Source organism: Arachis ipaensis, chromosome B6 (assembly GCF_059453495.1).
Source record: "Arachis ipaensis isolate K30076 ecotype BB chromosome B6, ASM5945349v1, whole genome shotgun sequence".
Classification (NCBI taxonomy): Eukaryota; Viridiplantae; Streptophyta; class Magnoliopsida; order Fabales; family Fabaceae; genus Arachis; species Arachis ipaensis.
The window spans coordinates 90,904,138-90,921,464 of NC_142441.1; the positions used below are offsets into that span (position 1 = coordinate 90,904,138).

Below are 17,327 nucleotides of genomic sequence, written 5' to 3' on the forward strand. Positions count from 1 at the left end.
TTTCACAATCATCTTCAGACTCCATTCACACTCCAAATCTTGCTCCTCAGCGCCGCATTCTTCCATCACCGCTGTTCCATAACCACACTCATCCACCGCATTCTTCCATCATCAACACCTTTGGGACTTCCATCACTCTCGTCGTTGTCAATCATCACTCTCGGTAAACCTAACTCTACTTTTATGAGTATAAATTTTAATCCTCCTTCAGTGACTTTTTCTTTTCTTCAAACCCAACATCGATGGTGAGTATTTGAATTTTCTACTATATTTTCTTCCAGTTTGTTTAATTGCTGCTTGATTTCATTTCCGATTTGGGATTAAGCTAGGGTTTGCTTTTGATTTTGTAATTTATTTGTTTGCTGTGATGAATTTTTTATTTAATCAAAACATTTCAAATGATGCATGTAAGCTATTTGATGAAAAGCCTCAGAATGGTGTTTTGGTACTACGTATGTATACCCTTCCTTGCAAATAAAATGGCAAGTGGGACACTAAGCTCTGAATACCAAACATTAATGAAGTCAACAACAGAAGGAAAACGAAACATGTTTATCAAAGCTTATCCACCTGTTACCCTAAAGGCATGCTCTATAAGTAAACTCATAAAATTTTAATTGTTGTTTCATGTGTTAGTGTTGAATCCAGCCGTAGAAAGAAGTGAGCTAGTTCCTTTTATTTATTTGGTAGTCTAGATCACTTTAAGTACATTACTTTTCTTCAATTTTAAATGTTAACACAAATGGATAGTGATGAGTATTGGTTTATTATGTGCTAATGCCTAATGGTTAGTAAACTCATGGAACATGGATAATGTATAAGATATGCTAGACATGTTCATATTCTACATTACAATGTTGATTCTTGCAGTTTGAAGATGTTATATATGAAACCAAAACAAGTAAAAGGGATGGCTTGTTTTGCAAGAAAGAGAATAGTTGTAATGAGGATGGTAAACTAATCTTGAAAGGGGTTAGCGGTTTTGTTTTTCCTAGAGAATTATTAGCCATTTTAGGTCCTTCTTGTAGTGGAAAAATAACTCTGATAAATGCATTGGGAGGTATACTAAAAAATGGAATCACAAACAATGTTGAAGAAGAGAAAGAAGTGTTTGTTTGAAATTGGGAGTGGTTGGTGGGCTGAATAATAATAATAATAATAATAATAATAATAATAATAATAATAATAATAATAATAATAATAATAATAATGTTGACAAGAAAAAAGGGTGTGTTAATGAGGTTGTGGAAGCAAAGGGGAGCATAATAGCAGATCTAATAGAAAAAGAAGAATTGCAATTTGGAAAATATTGGAGTGTGTGTATTTTATTTAACTGCTTCCTGGAATAAACTTATGTTCATATATGCAATCGAATCACACACATACACCCCCCTCCCCTCCAATGAGATTAATTTTGTGACTATTATTATACTTGTAAATGTGACTTAACATGTGTTAGAGTGAGATCCTAAGGGCAGCATGAGTCCTGAGGTATCTAGAACAGAAGAATTAAAAATAAAGATGCAACATCTCTAGTTCTGCTAGTGCGTGTCAATGGTTTTGTTTCAGGTTAGTTCTTGAATGTGTTGATCTACAATAGTTTATGAAATGAAGATCTTATTAGTGTCCTAATCATTCCAGGACATGAGAGTGAGGAATGGTTATGGGAACAATTGAAGGATCCATGTAATGAGATGAGAAGCCAACCTTCTTTTTTGATAATGATAATTGTAATTATTCTTCCCCTTCTTTTGTATTTTGCTTCCTTCTTCCTCTTTATTTCTTCTTTTGTCGTTAAAATTAAACCCCACTTCTATAATAGTATAATACCAACTTTTATAACATTTCATCATGTGTCTTTGCTTCTTATGAATAGTAGTGACGCAGAACTATCTAACTGATCAGCACAGTAACCACCACCTATCACTTTCATAATTCTTCCTAATCCATCAGAACATCACAACTCAGAGTATTCAGGTATTGTTTTTTCTTGTATTGTCGTCTTGCATTGCTTTAAACTACTGTGACCACATTTTCAATTACATATATGAAGTTCAATCATGTCATTTAAAACTTAACTATATAGGAGATTTTAAGAACTTGGAGGTTAATTACTTGCAATTATCTGACCATTCTTGTCCATGCTTGGCTTTGTGTGTCAGGAACATTCTTGATCACATATTAATTTCTTGTTGCTATTTCATTTGGATTAATTTCTTGACAGCTTGCAGATATGTGTTGCTTTTTGCCATAATTAACACAGTTAAATATTAAAGCCATGTCTCCCTAAGGTCCCCAACTATAACTTTTGTCCACCCCCATCCAATAATTTGAACTCATCTTAAAATCTGATGACAAAACTATCCCTGAAAAATGTGAGGTAGTCAGAGAAGCTCCTTTGCATTGATCCAACCACATAGGCATATAATCACATACAGGGACTTGAACACAAATATTGAAATGACAAAACAAACCCTATGTGGGTAATTGCTAATAGATAATGAAAATTATTTACACTCAGATTTTGAAATGAAATGAAAATGTCATTCTAGATAATGTTATATAATTATTCACCTATGAAATTTATTATGACTTTTTTGCATGTCCTTCATACATATATATTATCCTGAATGGGTTGAATAAGTAATGATAATATGCGATTCTTGATTTGAGAATATTGAATGCTATGGCCATCTCCATGTTGGTACATGCATAGTGCCATTCTTCTAAGGTTCATAGCAATTTCTTTGAAGCGCTTAGACAAAGGAGAATCATGAGCTTCTTTGTTCATCTTCTTCCATATTATGCTTAACATGGATTTTATGCACTCACGTGCATCTGTTTCAGAAGCTTCATTTTCGTTCATCATACATTGAATTGACTTAATGAAGTCACCAATCTCATTCTCACGCTGTCAAGGAAAACAAAACATAGAATTTATTGGCGTAATTTAAAAGAAAATTTTCTAAAACGAATTAAAAAAATTATTTTTTAAAATAAATAAAAATAATCATTCAATTCTATTTCTTTTCATTTTAGGTTAGAGACAAATTGAGTGTGCCAAGTCCAATTTAAAAATAGCTCGGTCCAGCCTCTCGCGATGGGCAGCAGTTCGGGAACTACCAACCCGTGAACCCGATGTGCAAACTAAAGTACAATAGTGTTCGAAAAGTGCATTTGGTTTACTAATAAAACGTGGTGGGTGGGTAATTGCTTTAATTTTGTTTTAATTTCAATAATAATTTGAGATATTTTTAATTATAATTTTTTGTAATGATATTATATTTTACTTCTGCTTTACTGCTGCTATAGTACTTAATTAATTTATTGTTAGATTGTTTAATTAAATGATGAACTGTTATGTCAGAATTCTACAAAAAATGCTTGTATTATATGATCTTCTGAGTTTGGTACTATGTCTATTTACAATTTAAATTCTACACTACTGTAACATGTTTTTAGCCTCAGCTAACTGCTTATTTATACTTAATAGAAGTAGCACTATCTATCAAAAAATGTGCATAACCGAAGTGCTTTCTTTCATTGGAAAATTCCAAACTAAATGATATCATTAGCTTTTTTCATAGATAAATAAAGAATTAAATTAAAATATTTGAAATCATATCACCGTGATGAAAAAATGTTCGATACTCAATAAAGAGACACTCACTTCAGGACTTTCTTTAAACATTATTAAAATTTCTTTTTTTTATTATTTTATGTCAAATTCTTTTAAAGTATTTTGGAGGCTTGGACAACATTGTCTCTTAGTTAATTAGCATTGATATATATTTTAAGGTAGATGGAATAAATTTAAAAGATGGGGAAGATGAGACAGATGAGCTTGATGATGCTACAAATGCTACAATTTAACTTATGAACTGTTCATGTTCCCATAGCAATACCCTAACTCTCTCTCTCTCTTATTGCACAGTAATTAATTGTTAGAAGACTAATTTGTGTGTTTGCTTAGAGATTTTTGGTCCAATCTCTTCAACTTTTTGCTTGGATTTCAGGTTAGTGCAATTTTTGTATTGTAAACTTCATTGAATTCCTGGATATTGTATGATAAAAGAAATATTGCTTATGTTGTGTTGTTGCTTGTGTTGCATTGAAAACATTGATATGGTTAAATATTGATAGGGTGTTGTATGAGAGATGAAATATTACTTGTGTTGGATGATTTATAGGTACTAAAAACATCGAATTCGTAAGATATGTCTTGGCACCATCGAGTGTGGATGTATGATAGGTTGAATCCAACAAGAGAGGGGTATTAAACTTGAGTTTTATGACAAGGTTTAGTAGTTTATAGAAACGATTACTAAGTTAGATGTTGTGAAGTCGGAAGGAAAGTGTAGATGCCCATGCGTTAAGTGTAGATGCACAAACTATAAAGAGCTGAACATTATTAAGATGCATTTGTGGGAAAAGGGGTTTATGCCAAATTATTGGATTTGGACAGAAGATGCAGAGATTGATAACATAAGGATTATTCAGACAGGATTCAATAATTGTGGGAAGGTGGTTCAGGAAGTGGTGCAAATGTGGAAGAATGTGATATGTATGACATTAGCTGGGAAGACAACTCCAGAAGGTATCATGAAATGGTTTTCGATTCTGCTGGTCCAGAGGATCCTCATGTAGAGGCTAAAAACTTTTTTGATCTTCTTGAGGCAGCTCAAAAGCCTTTGTGGGAAGGTTGTGTGCACTCTCAACTATCGATAGCTGTTAGAATGCTATGCATTAAGGCCGAGGGAAACCAATCGCAAGAGTCATTTAAGCAATGGGCGACCTTAATTAGGGAAATTGCTCCTGAGGGTAGTGCCATACCTAGGGATTACTATGAGGCTAAGAAGTTAGTGCAAAAGCTTGGATTGAAGGCAATCAAAATAGATTGTTGCTCAAATAATTGCATATTGTATCGAAAAGACGATGCTGTTCTAACTAGTTGCAAGTTTTGTGAAGCACCTAGATTCAAGCCTATTTCTGATGGTGGTTGTAAGTCCAAGAGAGTTCCTATCAGACGGATGCACTATTTACCCTTAATCCCTAGACTTCGAAGACTTTATGCATCAATGAGTTCAGCTCCGCACATGACGTGGCACATCAAAAACCAACGTGATGATGGCGTGATGACCCATCCGTCACATGGGGAGGCATGGAAAATCTTTGACCATATCCACTCTGATTTTGCTTTGGAGCCTAGAAACATTAGGTTAGGTCTTTGCTCTGATGGCTTTACCCCAAATATCCAATTTAGCAAGCCTTATTCTTGTTGGCCCGTAATTGTTATTCCATACAATCCACCTTTTGGGATGTGTATGAAAGATCCTTATTTGTTCTTGACTTGCTTAATACCTGGTCCTAATAACCCTAAAGCCAACATTGATTTATTCTTGGGACCCCTGATTGACAAATTAAATGAGTTGTAGAATCCTGGTGTTTTGACATATGATATTGTAGAAAAGAAGAATTTTGTCTTAAAGGCGGCATTGATGTGGACTATCAATGATTTTTTGGTTATGGGATGTTGTCTGGGTGGATGACACAAGGAAGATTGTCATGTCCCATTTGCATGGAGGATACCAAGTCTTTTACACTATCACATGGAGGCAAGGCATCATGGTTTGATTGTCATTGGAGGTTTTTGCCAATAGACCACCCTTATAGTCGCAATAAGAATGATTTTCGGAAGAATAAAATAGAAAGTGAAGAGGCTCCTACCAGATTAAGTGGTTTGGAGATTTGGCAAAGGGTTAAATGACTTGGGAAGATATCAGATAATGGAAAGTGGATCAAATCACGAGAGTATGGTATTACTCACAATTGGACTAAGCAAAGTGTGTTTTGGGAGTTATCTTATTAGAAGGATAACCTGGTTCGTCACTGTCTTGATGTAATGCACATAGAGAAGAATGTGCTTGATAACATAATGAATACTATTATGGACACTGATAGAACTAGAGACAATGAAAAGGCTAGGTTAGATCTGGCTGAACTGTGCAAGCGTCCAGATTTACATTTGCGGCATGTCGGTGATAATTGTTGGTCCAAACCTAAGGCAACTTATACTTTAACTTCTGAACAGCAACAAGACGTGTATAAGTGGGTGCAACAACTTAGATTTCCAGATGGTTATGAATCTAACCTTGCTAGATGTGTAAGTCTTTCCCAGGGGAGGTTTATTGGTATGAAGAGCCATGATTGTCACATTTTTATGCATTGCTTGCTTCCAACTGCATTCAGAGAACTACCTACAAATATATGGAAGCCTCTTACCGAGTTAAGCCAGTTTTTCAAAGACTTGTGCTCAACCACCTTCAAAGTTCATGATTTATAGGTTATGGAGCAGAATATTCTCATTATCCTTTGCAAGTTAGAAAGGATATTTCCCCCGGGATTCTTTAATGTGATGGAGCATTTGCCAATTCATCTAGTATATGAGGCACGTGTGTGTGGACCTGTCCAATATAGGTGGATGTATCTGTTTGAAAGGGTGATAGGAGCATTCAAGCGAACAGTGAAAAATAGAGCAAGGGTTGAAGGTTCGATTTGTGAGGCTTTCTTGGCAAAGGAGACTTCAAGTTTTGTTTCTTTCTACTTTGAACCACATATCTTATCAAGGCGAACCCGTGTGGGAAGAAATGATAACGGGGGAGACACAATTAAAGCTTCTTTATCAATATTTAATAGACCTGGTCGCAAGGTTGGAAAAGCTAAAGATCATTGGTTAGACGAACGGGACAAGGCCGCAGCTCATTTGCATATTCTACTCAATGAAAGCAAAGTTATCCCTTTCTATATGTAAGTGCACAAATCTTTTATTAAATAGTTAATTACACTTGTTCTACTAACTTATTCCATAGCTTATCAACTCTAGTCCTACTTTCATCAAGGTTTTGGAAAGAAACTTGTCCTGGAGAAAGCGATGACCGATTTTTCCCTTGGTTTGCATCATATGTAAGTGCATAGATTCGTATCATAGATGCATTACATAGTAATCATATATCTTTTATTAAATAGTTTGATGCATGTTTTTAACTAGGTTCAAAATCAATGCAACGAAATTGTTGATCCCGGTTTGCAATCACTTTCTTGGGTTCCTTCAAACAAAGCAACAAGTTATCCAATTTATAAAGTAAATGGATATACATTTCATACTCTTGCAAGAACAAAAGGAAAGAAAATCGATAACACCGGTGTGTATGTCAAAGGTGATGCAGGTAATGGGGAAAGTGATTGGTTTGGATTATTAGAAGATATACTCGAGCTTGAATACACTGGTGATGACTCTAATCGAGTTGTTTTGTTCAAATGTCAATGGTATGATCCAAGTCATCCAAATGGAACACGTATTCATAATGACTACAAAATAACTAAAGTCAACCATAGCAAAAGATATCGCCACTATGATCCTTTCATTGTCGCCCAAAAAGCTAAACAAGTTTACTTCTTACCTTATCCTGGAAATTACAAGTCTATGTGGCATATTGTTGTAAAAACTAAACCAAGAGGTCGAATTGAAACCAATCATGTACATGTAGATGAGGATGAGGATGAGAATAATGTAGCTTATCAAGTGGATGAGAGCAATCCTTCTAGGATTTCAGACACTGAGCCTCCTATTAGTCTTAAGTCTCCATTTGGAGAGGACCGCATTGTCGAATTATCCATCGGCTCTAGTTCTGGAGCTAATAAAAATGAATATGATGATGTTGCAGACTTTGATGATGATATCGATTTTTAATAGGGTAACATTCTTTTCTATCTTTCTCTCTAAATCTAAATATATAGTAAAGAGTGCAGGTAGCTGAAACATAAAAGCTGCAGGTTGAGTAAGGAAATAGCTTTACATATTTTATAATCTATTATACTACTGAATCAGTTAATAGTAAAAAGGGTAATTAAAATAAATTATTAGGTTTTATTATTGTAGAATTTGCAGTGATGCAAAGTTAGTAGGTAGTCTTTTTATTTTTTTATTTTTTATTTTTTGAATAATGGGTGGTTTAAATTGTTTACATTACAGAATGCTATATGGTAGTGGCTATAAGATTAACTTAGGCATTCAAAAGTTAGACATTATTAACCAATTTAAGTTAGATATTAAATATATTTCTGCTCACAAATCTGAGGCTACTTTACTGTTGCTACTTTACTTAATTGTTGCTGATTTGCACTGAACAATGTTATATATAACATAATTTAGCTTGTGTTGATGGAATTGTTAGTGCAGCAGTTGATGGAATGCATGCTGGTTTCATCTTTAATATTATTTTAGCTTGTGTTGTTTTAATTTTGTCTTTAATATATATCTAGATCATGGCTCCTCGGGGTCAAGGGTAAAGGTGTCAAGGGTCATAGAGGTTCTCGAACCACCACCGCAGCCACTATTACCACCACCTCCACCTCTTCTGGGACTTCAGTTGTGCCAGATTTTCAGTCAGGACCACTTACCCAGCAACTGTATTTGATGGTGCCTAATCCAGGCTACACTGGTCTTCCTCCACTAACTTGGCCTACTCCAGGATGTATGGGCCCTCTACCACCCCCTCTTCCAATTTCGATTCCTTCTCTGTCTCACAATTCCAGCATATTAGTTGATTCAGAGACACTTGGAAGCTCTAGTACATCTCCTCCATCAGAGACTGCATCGGTTCCTAATGTTGTCATAAAACAAATATTGGTTCCAGATGGAAAAACAAGGTAAAATTTGATTGCTTGAATTAGAGAAATAATTGCTTTTTTTTAGTTTCCTAACTTGTCAATTCTTTATGAAATTATCAGTTGGTTATCTTTCCCTCCTGGTTCACAAAAGATTACAGAGATCATCAAGAAACGGTATGATAAACCATCTAAAAAGTTTGGGGATGTCCCTCTTCTGACAAAGAAGCTTTGGTTTAAGGAGTGGAAGGTAAAAATAACATATATATCAATGATCATATATGATTTATGTATATATTTGTCATCTATACTATAATTCTATCCTTTCTTTTTTGCTAATGTGCTGATTAATGTCCTGCAAGAAAAATATCATGAGAATATATGTTTCACTTAGCTTTATAAATGTCCTGTATATAAATTGCTAAGTTTTGTTTACCTATTTCAATCAGTTTTGAATAATCATAATAATCATGTTAATATACCATAATTCATGATATATAGTTATATAGCTAAAATAGGAATATACAGGATCCAAAAAGAGGTAACAATGAATCATGAACTGGAGAAAAATGGGAGCAAACATGAAGTAGGTTAACATCCAGGGTCTTAATTACGATAGAGAGCTCTTGTATCCAAAAAGAGCTTAATACTGGGTTATTTTCTTGTCTTATCTTATATTATAGTATCATTTTTTATGTGCAGAGCCATTTTTTTATTGATGATGATGATGAGGAGTTTTTTTGGAGGGCTTTCAAATATAGGACAAGTAAGCGATTTAGCCAAATGATGTCGGATATCCGTGAGGGTGTGGATACAACCCACGAATGGCTAATTCCTGCTTACAAAAAGGTGTTGGAAAAGTACTGGAAAACGGATGAGAAATGGAAAAATATAAGAAAAAAAGCGAGGGAGAATCGAGCGTCACTCTTAGGTGGTTCTGTCCATTGTGGTGGTTCTATTCCACTGAGCTCAACTATAGAGAGGATGGTAACATAATTTAAATGGCTTTAGATCTTATTTAATAGACATTTATTTATATAAAATTTTTTTATTTTGTGTTTATGTGAAACAGAAGAAGCAGTTGGACCGTACACCAACTCATGAGGAAGTCTTCAAGGAAACCCACACACTTAAAAGTGACAAGTCTAAATGGGTGGACAAATGCTCTCAAGACACTCATGTGAGATATAGTATAAATATTAAGTAGATAGATTTTTCACTACTACTATTTAGTTTCTTCTTTGTTACTTATTATTAGTAGTAGTAGTAATAGTGTTTTTTAACTTTGTTTTTTTAACAGAATTACATCCAAAAACCAGAGTTATAGTACCTTTGTTTTTTAACATTTCAAGCAAAATGAGACTCTAATTTCTTCCAAATCTGAGCAAAATAACATGTGTTTTAATTTACATATCTGAAAAAGATGGATTCACTGTTCCTTTTGCTGCATTTTCAGTGAGATGTTGGAGTAATTCATGACCTTTATTTTGTTGGTTTAGCGAAGCAAAATCTTGTGTCATTGATGCCATTTTGGCTTGACTTTGATTAATAATTATACTAATTCATTTTTTTCAAATAATTGTTTATTTTGAACAAAATAGTATATTAGAAATTGAACAATGTGGAACTATGCATGAATACAAGAATATTGAATTGGCTCACCTAATTATAGATTATATATATATATATATATATATATATATATATATATATATATATATATATATATATATATATATATATATATATATATATTATAGATTCTAATCAATGAGTATTTGATATGTTAATGAATTGAGTTTTTGTGTGGCAAACAAATGCTGTTAATAATGCATGCCACCTAATTGGGATATTCTCTGTTTGATGTCTTGATTTATGTCATTTATTCTTCTACTTTAGTTAATTGTTCCTTTCGCCAATTGTTCCTGTTGCTTCTTGTGAGAATATTATTTTGTATTTTGTAATGAGAATCATGAATATTTTAGAGCTTATTCTATTTGAATTATTGGGAAAGGATGAAAATTTGTTGGTATTTTGTAATCATTGTGCAACAGGAGAAGTTTATAAAAAAGTTAGCAGAAGTTCAGGCCTAACATGTCGAAGCTCAAGCACAAGGAATGGAGCTACCACCAATTGATGAAGACTTGATTTGGGAGGAAGTGTGTGGTGGGCAAAAGAAGAATTGAGTTTATGGAAAAGGAGCATTCTTTTATAGATTTATTAAGTCTAGAACCACTTCTGCCAACTCTGTATTTGGAAGAGCATCTACAAATCAAAATTTTGTTCCTGATTTGCGAGAACAGATTCATAATCTCAATGAAGAGCTTTTTCAACATGTTACTCAACAGACAGATGAGCATATTAGTAAGTTGTTAGATACACGCTTGGCTCCTTTGGAAAAGACTCAAAAGAAGTTAGAAAAGTTAGAATAGGCAATTGGAAAGGCTAAGAAGGAAAAGCTGAAACGGAAGAGATGGAATGAGGCTTATGTTAGCTATTACAAGAAGGTTAGAGCGTCAAGTAGTTCCACTACTGCTCCACTGCCACCGCCACCGCCGCCACCTTCAATCTCTTCGGATGAAGACTATGATGATGATGGGGATGAAGATGACACTGAGGACTATAGTTGATAAATTTAGTATGGTTAAACAATATACTGAGGATTATAGTTGATAATACACTTTGTTTATGTCTTGAATTATATTGACTTGCTTGTTTATAATACTTTTCTTTTAGCTTTATAATATGATGAAGTTGTTTATTTTTTGTAATATTATAAATATTTGAATACTAATTAGATAAAAAATTGTAATTATTAAATTTATATTATTTTGTATAAAACAGGTTTATTTTACAATGAAAAAATCTAAAAAAAATTCCATTTTATCTTACCGACAGATTTACAGACGGATTTTCTATCTGTATTCAGAGTTTGGAATGGTATTCCAAGGCTCAAATTACCGACAGAAAATCTGTCGAAAAATTCGTCTGTAATTACCGACAAAAAATCTGTCGAAAAATTCGTAGTAATTACCGATGGAAAATCCATCTGAAAATCCGTCGGAAAGTTCGTCGTCTTCAGGAAATGGGTGGAGAATTTACAGAGGAAAAATCCGTCGGTAACTGGTAAAAATCCGTCGATAAATAATTTCTGACGAAGCTTTTACAGAAGGACAAAATCCGTCGGTAACCGAAAATCCGTCTGTAATATAGACCAAATCTGTTTGTAAATCTGTCTTTATTAAGCCATTTTCTAGTAGTGAAAGGCCGGCAAAAAGATAGATACATCGCAGCTTTGTTTATGATTTGATGGGAAAAAGAAGTAGCTTGCTCTTAAATTGGGAAATATTTATGTATGTGATATTCAACTCTAACAAAATGGGATAGGTAACTCTTTATGTCTAACAAATAGGGACAGCAATTCCTATGTGTGTGTTTATTGTTATCAGATATGAGAAGCTTTTTTGTCCAATAAAAAAGCCGCAGTAGTTTACCAGAAGTGTGCCTTTTATAGTTGCATTGCCTGACTAATTTTAAGCCAAGTCAGAACTCAGACTGAAAGAAAGAACTGCCATTTTCATTAGTGGTGCTTTATCTGACCCGTACTTAAACCATGCATTAATATCAATTAAGTGAACCTGATTACTTATGGTTTTTGGGAAGTTGTTGTATATATATATATATATATATATATACACACTTCTCAATCTCTTTATTAAATATAAGTACTAAGTTGAAATAACCAAACCGGGTTAGTACTACTATAACTAAACTTGAACAGTTGTTTAATAATGAAATTTTTTTCTGCAACTATTATTGTTACCTAACTCATAATATTTGGATATGGAAAAAAACTGGAAAGTATAACCCCAAGTAATTATGCCCTGTGTAACATACCATTTATGTAGTTTATATAAGGTTAGCGTCTCTTTCTTAATATGATAAATAGCCATATACATTCTACTATATTGGAGTTATACATATAATTGACCGTGGTTATTAGCTTCTTTTCTTCATTCAAGCAAAGCAAATTTTAGAATGGCTAGTCCACCTTCCAAACCTCAGACATTATTGCCAGACGACCTCATATTGGAGATTTTTTCTAGAGCCGATGTCAATACGGTTGGTTGTAGCAGAACCCTGTGCAGCTATTGGAACTAGGAGATAGAGACCGAGGAGTTTGTCTTCAAGCATCTGCATGTTGCTAAGAAGAGGCCAGCTTCCATTTATGTTCACTTTGGTATCAAGGGACGAAGATCATTGAGGAAGTGGGTTTCTAGATTTAATGTGGATATCGGGGAGAATGAACGCCTGTGCATCCCATTCTTGAGGAACTCTCAGGGCCAATTCGAAGTGATCAGTACTGATAATGGCTGCATGGCCATTAGGTATTCATGCATTAGTCACCCAAGTAATCTCATCGTGTGGAATCCTAATACTGATCAGGTAACACAAATTCCGAATCCTACGCAACATCATTGTTGTATTTGTACCTCCACTTATGCAATCCTGTACTTTACTGATTCGGTTGGGTATGTGTGGATAAACATTTATAAGAAGAAAATTTTTGACTCACAATCATGGTTGACTTCATACTCATCAATGACTGGCCGTTGGGATAGTAGTTTCTCCTGCCCTCCATATGTTCAGGGTCTTGATTCTAGGTATGTTGTTAACCATGGCATCGTTTATTGGTTTAATTGGAACAATCATGCACAAATAAGCCCACGGTGTATTGTTCACTTTTCAATTTTTACCAATAAGTTTGGATTCATTTTGATCCCTGTGGAAGCTAGAGCTATGATTCAGCGGCTTTTAATCTGTGAAGGTTGTTTGTATTATGCTGCTGTTCATGCTAAATAAGACAGTTATAGGTGGCTCATCTGGAAAATTGAAGAAAGCAATCAAGGCTACTCTTGGGATTTGTCGTCTCAGATTCGGGGTCATGGATCAATAGAATCACCAGAGTATTTGACTCATGATTATTTGATAATAGTTAAAGATACTTCTTAACCAACTAGAGGAACTCAGTTCACCATCACCAAGTTAGATTTAATAACAGTTAAATCACTGAATGTGAATTTCAACACCATTGTCCCAGTTTAGTATATATACATGGTCTAACAATTATTGTATGTTATTCTAAAGTCTCTATGGGAAACTATATATCATTATTTATATGTATTGCCTAACTGATATAGCATATATGCTGAAATTAGCTTCAAAAAGTGGGATCCATTTGTATCAGCAATGTTATAGTTTACATCCTTAATGTTTTCTTTAAGTTTGTCATTTTCTATTATTTCTGTGATATTGTAATCTAATTAAGTGCCTTTTTTTTATATACTATGAAGTACTGTAATAAGTAAGTTGTAAAAGAAACTAACCTATTTACTTAGTTGTATAAATTTATTGGGTTAACAGATATCTTAACTTGGCTAGCATTTTTATTGCCAACTTAATGTTAATTTTCTTGCTTAATATAGCTATGTTTTCTCATATGGAAGTCTCTTTATTAATGAATAAAGCTCAACACAAATCTAACATTTTATTGGCTATTGCAATTTATATGTTTCACAAACTTACTTTCAAAGTATTTATTTAGAACACTTTCTAATCAGATTGATAATCGAGAATATAGGTATATAATTCCTATACATTCTATTGCTTTGACATTTTATATGTCTTGAGAGTTCTTGAATCATGGTTTGGAAGTTTATGGTGAACATTGTAATACCCGGTCTAACCGAAATTTAGTAAATAATAAGTTAAATAGGAGCGAATATGGTTGGAAGATTTGACAATTGGAATTTGATAATTTAAATATGATATTTGGATTCATTGAATTTTTCCGAGTCGGAAAATATAGTTTTCTGCGTAAAAGTGCGCAGTGGAATTTTGACCGGCAGTACCGGCTGAGATCTGTCTGGTACTACAACTGAGGAAATTGATTATGGGTAAATAAGATTAAGAAATGAGGAATTATAATTAAGGAAGGTAGAAATATTTAAAGTGCGATTTAGAGCGCTAATCTTAAAGGTTTTGGCCCAAAATTGGGCCAATGGGCAAAAATAAGTGAACCGTGCCTAAGTGGGCCCAAGTCCCAACATATATAAACATTAGTTGTGAGCATTTCAGCTCATTTTACCCTAAAAAGAAGGGTTGGGGCGCTGATTTGAGAAGAGAGAAGAGAAGAGAGAAAACCTAACTCTCTTTGATCTTCAAACCACCATAACTTGAGCTACGGAGCTCCGATTGACGAGCCGTTTGCAGCCACGCGTTGCTCTTCTCATCCTCTACAATTCTATCTAAGTTTGGTGGTGATTATTTCATTCATCTCTGCCCAGTTTTCGAAATTCCCCACTGTTACACGTTTTTGGGTAGTTAGTGTTGAAATCTTGTGATTTTGGGTGTTTAGGGATACTCCAACATGGATTCTAAGTGGGTTCTATCCCTACTTCATATGGGCTGAGGTAAGAAGTGCTCAAACCCTTGTGATTTGTCATTTTTATGAGCCCTAGGTTGATGTATGTATGTGACATTGGTTATGTTAGTGTATTTGGTGATGTTGGTGCACAATTGGGAGATGGGTATTGCTTGAGGAGCTTTGGTAAGGCTTGGAGCTAAGGTTGTGAAGAATTCCAAAGAAGAGGCTCAATTGGTTTAGCTACAAGAGGTACGGTTTAAGTTTCATTTAAGTACCGTGTGTTGTGATGAGAATTCCTAGGCTAGATGCCCCTAGGATTAAGTTTGGATTATGTAAATGGTTGGTGCTAATATGCATAGTTGATATGTAATGTGAATTAATGATTGGGTTGAGAATTGTGTGACCTTGTATGCTTGGTGTATTGAGAATTTGATGTACTGGGTAATGAGTATTGATTTGTGGTTTATGCATTTAAATTGTGAAAATTGGGCCGGAGGCCGTGAATTTTGGGCCGGAGGCCGGAAAGAGGTAAGAAAGGTAAGTCGATGTGTGCATTGTATGATGGCACAAGTGATTGGATGAATTTCAGATAATGAATATATGAATGATTAGGTTGGTTATTGAATAATAAGGTTTGAGAAGTTGAAGTATGGAATTTGGTAATTTTGGGTGAAATTATGTAGACGAGGTATGTTTGGTTCGGTTGAGATATATTATGTGATCATATATGTGATTATGATTATTGATGCCTTGATGGTATGATGATGCATTAGAGATATGTATGTTGTGATATATGCTTGGGGAATGATTAAGGTTGATTTGTGGGTGAAATCACGTGATAGTGAGTATGATATTGATTACGTATAATGATGGTTGATTGGAAATGGTATTATTGGAAATTGGGATGAGGAAGGATGTATGACATGATATTGTGTTTGTCCTTTAGCCATTTGATTGAGAAGTGTTAAAATGGTTAGATGTGGTTTTGGGAATTTTTGGTAAAGTGTCAATGTGTGAGTTGAGGATGGCTTGATGTGGATTTTGGTGCATTTTGATTGATTTCAAAAAGGGTTGAAATTGGCATATTTTGGTTGATTTTGAAAAGAGTTGAAAATGGCTTGTTTTGAAAATGGCACCTAGTGGTTTTGTATGAAAATATGGTTTTTGGGTATACTTTGACGGGACATAACTTGGACTACGGATCTCTGTTTTATGCCAAATCTGTTTAGAAATGAAATTGGATCCGGGATGTCCATGCCGTTTGAAGAACGGGTGAAAAATGATTTAAAATGAGAAAGTTATGTCCGTCGGAAGATTGGGGGTTGAATCTGTAAATTCTGCAGCTTTTAACTTAGAAAATTTTTAGCAGAATGACCCTCCACGCGTAGGCGCACTTGGCGCGTACGCGTCGTTCTTCAAGAAGGCACTATCCACGTGTGCGCGTGGTGTGTGCGGGCGCGTCGATGCGCTGCACCAAATGCCCAGCTATTTTCCCAAGAGTTGTGCCAGAGTTGTGCCAGAGTTGTGCCAGTTTTGTGCCTGGGGCGCAAGAGCACCCACGCGTACGCGTGGCTGACGCTTGCGCGTCGTTTGGCTATTTTTCAACCTGCGCGTCCGCGCGTATGACACTTGCGCGTCGATGATTTTTGTGGCCATCCACGCGTGCGCGTGGAGTGCGCATACGCGTGGCCCTATTTTCATGCCAAAGTTGATTTTTGAGTTTTAAAAGCCAAATCTCATACTTCTAAGCCTCCGATCTCACCTCTTATGTATTAAATCATTCTGATATGCCTAGCAATGAGCTAGGGGATGTCGTAACTTGCGAGTGAAGCAAGGGGAAAAGTTATGATCAATGATGATCAAAGATGATTATATGAGATATGGAGGATGACGGTGGAAGTACCGTGTATGCCATGACCCGGAGGGCTATATTTATTGATAAATGGCCCGTTCTTGATTGGACCATAAGCCGGATGGCTGAGTTATTGCCGGGTTACGGCAAAGCCATTATTGTTTATGGCTGAGCATAAATGCATATATGATTAATGAATGAATATGTTAAATGGATAATAATGAAAAAATATTGAAATATGATGTGCAACCCCGGGTAGTAGGCAGTGGCGTTGTCCACTTGCTCCGGGTATGAGACGGGAAAGGAGGATTATGATAAACGAGTTTAATCGTGGGGTTTTGAATAAATGTGTATTTTTGATACCTGGGTAGTAGCAAGGGT

The 17,327-nt window shown here is 34.9% G+C and overlaps 2 protein-coding genes and 1 pseudogene across 2 annotated transcripts; all 3 read left to right on the plus strand.

The window, feature by feature from the left end:
* Positions 1–4,217: 4,217 nt before the first annotated feature.
* On the plus strand, positions 4,218–5,869 carry LOC148561730 (uncharacterized; annotated as a pseudogene).
* Positions 5,870–6,415: 546 nt separating this feature from the next.
* On the plus strand, positions 6,416–7,750 carry LOC148561731 (uncharacterized). The gene is made up of 3 exons (XM_088489738.1): positions 6,416–6,807; positions 6,900–6,963; positions 7,049–7,750. Exons 1-3 carry the CDS (start codon positions 6,416–6,418, stop codon positions 7,748–7,750), a joined length of 1,158 nt encoding a protein of 385 aa, XP_088345864.1.
* Positions 7,751–8,221: 471 nt separating this feature from the next.
* LOC107646995 (uncharacterized) lies at positions 8,222–11,297 on the plus strand. The gene is made up of 7 exons (XM_088490785.1): positions 8,222–8,229; positions 8,323–8,709; positions 8,791–8,917; positions 9,370–9,654; positions 9,740–9,857; positions 9,968–9,993; positions 11,100–11,297. The coding sequence occupies exons 1-7, from the start codon at positions 8,222–8,224 to the stop codon at positions 11,295–11,297; spliced, it is 1,149 nt and encodes a 382-aa protein (XP_088346911.1).
* The last annotated feature ends 6,030 nt before the right edge of the window (positions 11,298–17,327 follow it).